At 44.8% G+C, this 2,290-nt stretch overlaps 1 protein-coding gene across 1 annotated transcript; it reads right to left on the bottom strand.

Moving 5' to 3' along the window:
* Window positions 1–889: 889 nt before the first annotated feature.
* Window positions 890–1,403, bottom strand: LOC130882979 (60S ribosomal protein L27a-like). The gene has a single exon (XM_057783120.1). It carries the CDS (start codon window positions 1,369–1,371, stop codon window positions 925–927), a length of 447 nt encoding a protein of 148 aa, XP_057639103.1. The 5' UTR covers window positions 1,372–1,403; the 3' UTR covers window positions 890–924.
* Between the last annotated feature and the right edge of the window lie 887 nt (window positions 1,404–2,290).

Below are 2,290 nucleotides of genomic sequence, written 5' to 3'. Positions count from 1 at the left end.
TAAAGTCATCTGCTGGCCCCATGCCAGGGCCCATATCAGAGAATGAAGGCGAGGAAGGGAAGGAGCCAGAAGATAGGAAGGGCGGGGTGCTGAACCCAGCCCTTTGAAGCTCAGAGCTGTACTCCCGACCGACCAGGGACTTGGGTGTCACAATCCCACGTCACTTCTTGATCAGTGTCAACATTTCTCTAGATTGGGCTTCTTAATTTTTCCCACTTGTGACTCCATTTCACCTAGGAAATTTTTACGTGACTCTAGGTATATCGGTACACAAAATAGATATACAAATCATTTTCTAAAGATAAACCACAGAGAAATTGATTTTAAAATAATTTTTTGGTACACACATAATTTTAGCATTTATTAAAGATGATGGGAAATTCCATACTAATGAGGTGGATGTGCTCATTTATTTTTAAAATAACTGTTTAAGGCAGGTTTCCACTATGTACCCCGGGCTGGCCTTGAACTTGCAAGTAGTGCAAGTTTTGCCTCAAACTCAGGGAGATCCACCTGCCTCTGCCTCCTAAGCACTGAAATCAAAGGTGTATGTCACCATACCCAGAAAAAATTAATTTGGGGGAGGGTAAGGGAGAGTCTCATGTCTTATGTAGCTCAAACCAGCTTTGAACCTGCCAGAGAGCCAAAAGTCACGTAGCCAAAAATGACTTTGAACGCCTGACTTCCGCTGCTTCCGCCTCCCAAGTGCGGGGTGCTCCACTGTGGCCTCTTATTTGGTGCTCGGGACTCTGGGGCTTTGTGCCCATGAGGCAAGCACTCTACCAACTGAGCTAGATCCCCAGCCCCTGAGAGTTTTAGCTTGGCTGAGTAGCTGCAATTTCAGGAGGTAGAACATCTACATTTTTCTTTTTCTTTTTCTTTTTTTGGAAAGTGTTAGCATTTAATTGGCCTCCCTGAGTGGCTTCAAGCCACCAGAACACAGGCACCTCCAACACCCTTTATCTTCTCTTCAGCTCTTCTGCTGAAAAATTTGGCTTTCACAATGACAGGCTGCTTAGGGAGCTTTCCCTTCCCCAGAACTTTGTAGTAGCCCGATTGCACGACATCAATGATGGGAGCAACTCCAGTCTTGTTCTTGGCAGCGTTGACCCGAGTCCGCTCACTGACCAGCGTCCACAGTTTATCCAGATTGACAGTCGGGCAGAAGCTCTGGTTCCTCTTTAAGTGGTAATGCCTCATCCCAACTTTCCCGAAGTAACCTGGATGATATTTGTCGAAGTTGATCCTGTGATGATGCATGCCTCCAGCGTTCCCGCGTCCTCCTGGATGCTTGCGGTGTTTACCGATGCGGCCATGGCCGTGGCTCACGTGGCCCCGGAGTTTCCGGGTCTTCCTCAGTCTGGATGGCATGGCGGTGGCAGAAAGGAAAGAGGGAGGAACCAGCGAAGTATCGTGAGGTAGCAAGTGTGGTGGCTACATTTTTCAAAGTGGATCAATATTCTGACTTTATAATCGTCGTTGCTGAGAATGCTAACTTTGCATGACTAGGTGGTACAAAATGGCAGATTTATGTTTAGGGCTATTTCAGCAATCATTAGACATTTTGTCCTGCTCCCAAGCCAAATTCATTTAATGATTTAAATTTTTCCTTTAATTTTATTTATTTATTTTTTATATTTATTTATTTTTGACACAGTTTTTTTTTTTTTTTTCCTGTGTAGCCCTGGAAATCCTAGAACTCACTCTGTAGACCAGGCTGGCCTCAGAGATCCATCCACCTGCCTCTGCTTCAATGTTTTATTTACTTTTAGCCAACCAGTGGTGGCGCACGCCTTTAATCCCAGGAGGCAGAGGCAGGTGGATCTCTCAGTTTGAGGCCAGCCTGGACTACAGAGTGGAGTTCCAGGACAGCTGGGTCTACAATAGAGAAACCTTGTCTCAAAACCCCTCCCCCACAAAGTTTTATTTATTTTTATTTTATATATGCATGTGTATCAAGTGTACCCTCAGAGGTCAGAAGAGGGGATCAGGTCCCCTGGAACTAGAGTTATGGATGGTTGTAAGCTGCCACATGTGTTCCAGGAACTGAACCTAGGTCCTCTGGAAGAGCAGTAAGTATTCTTAGCTGCTGAGCCATCACTCCAGCCTCCCTCATTTAATTTTTTTTTTTTTTTGTGAAACTCATGCCAATTACTCAAACAATAATTTTGTGGTTGTTTTGTTTTGCGGTACTAGGAATTGAACCTATGACCTCACAAACGCCAGGAAAGTGCTTTATCACCAAGCTACATCTCCAGTGTTCAGACAGCAGTTTTTAAAATCAAGCCTT

The sequence above is a fragment of the Chionomys nivalis genome, chromosome 10, assembly GCF_950005125.1.
Source record: "Chionomys nivalis chromosome 10, mChiNiv1.1, whole genome shotgun sequence".
In the NCBI taxonomy this organism is placed as follows: domain Eukaryota; kingdom Metazoa; phylum Chordata; class Mammalia; order Rodentia; family Cricetidae; genus Chionomys; species Chionomys nivalis.
Note: the sequence above shows the minus strand (reverse complement) of the source record. Positions and strands in the feature narration are given on the sequence as shown.

Coding starts and splice junctions, on each gene's coding strand:
- LOC130882979 (XM_057783120.1), bottom strand. CDS start 1,371: ATGCCATCCAGACTGAGGAAGACCCGGAAACTCCGGGGCCACGTGAGC.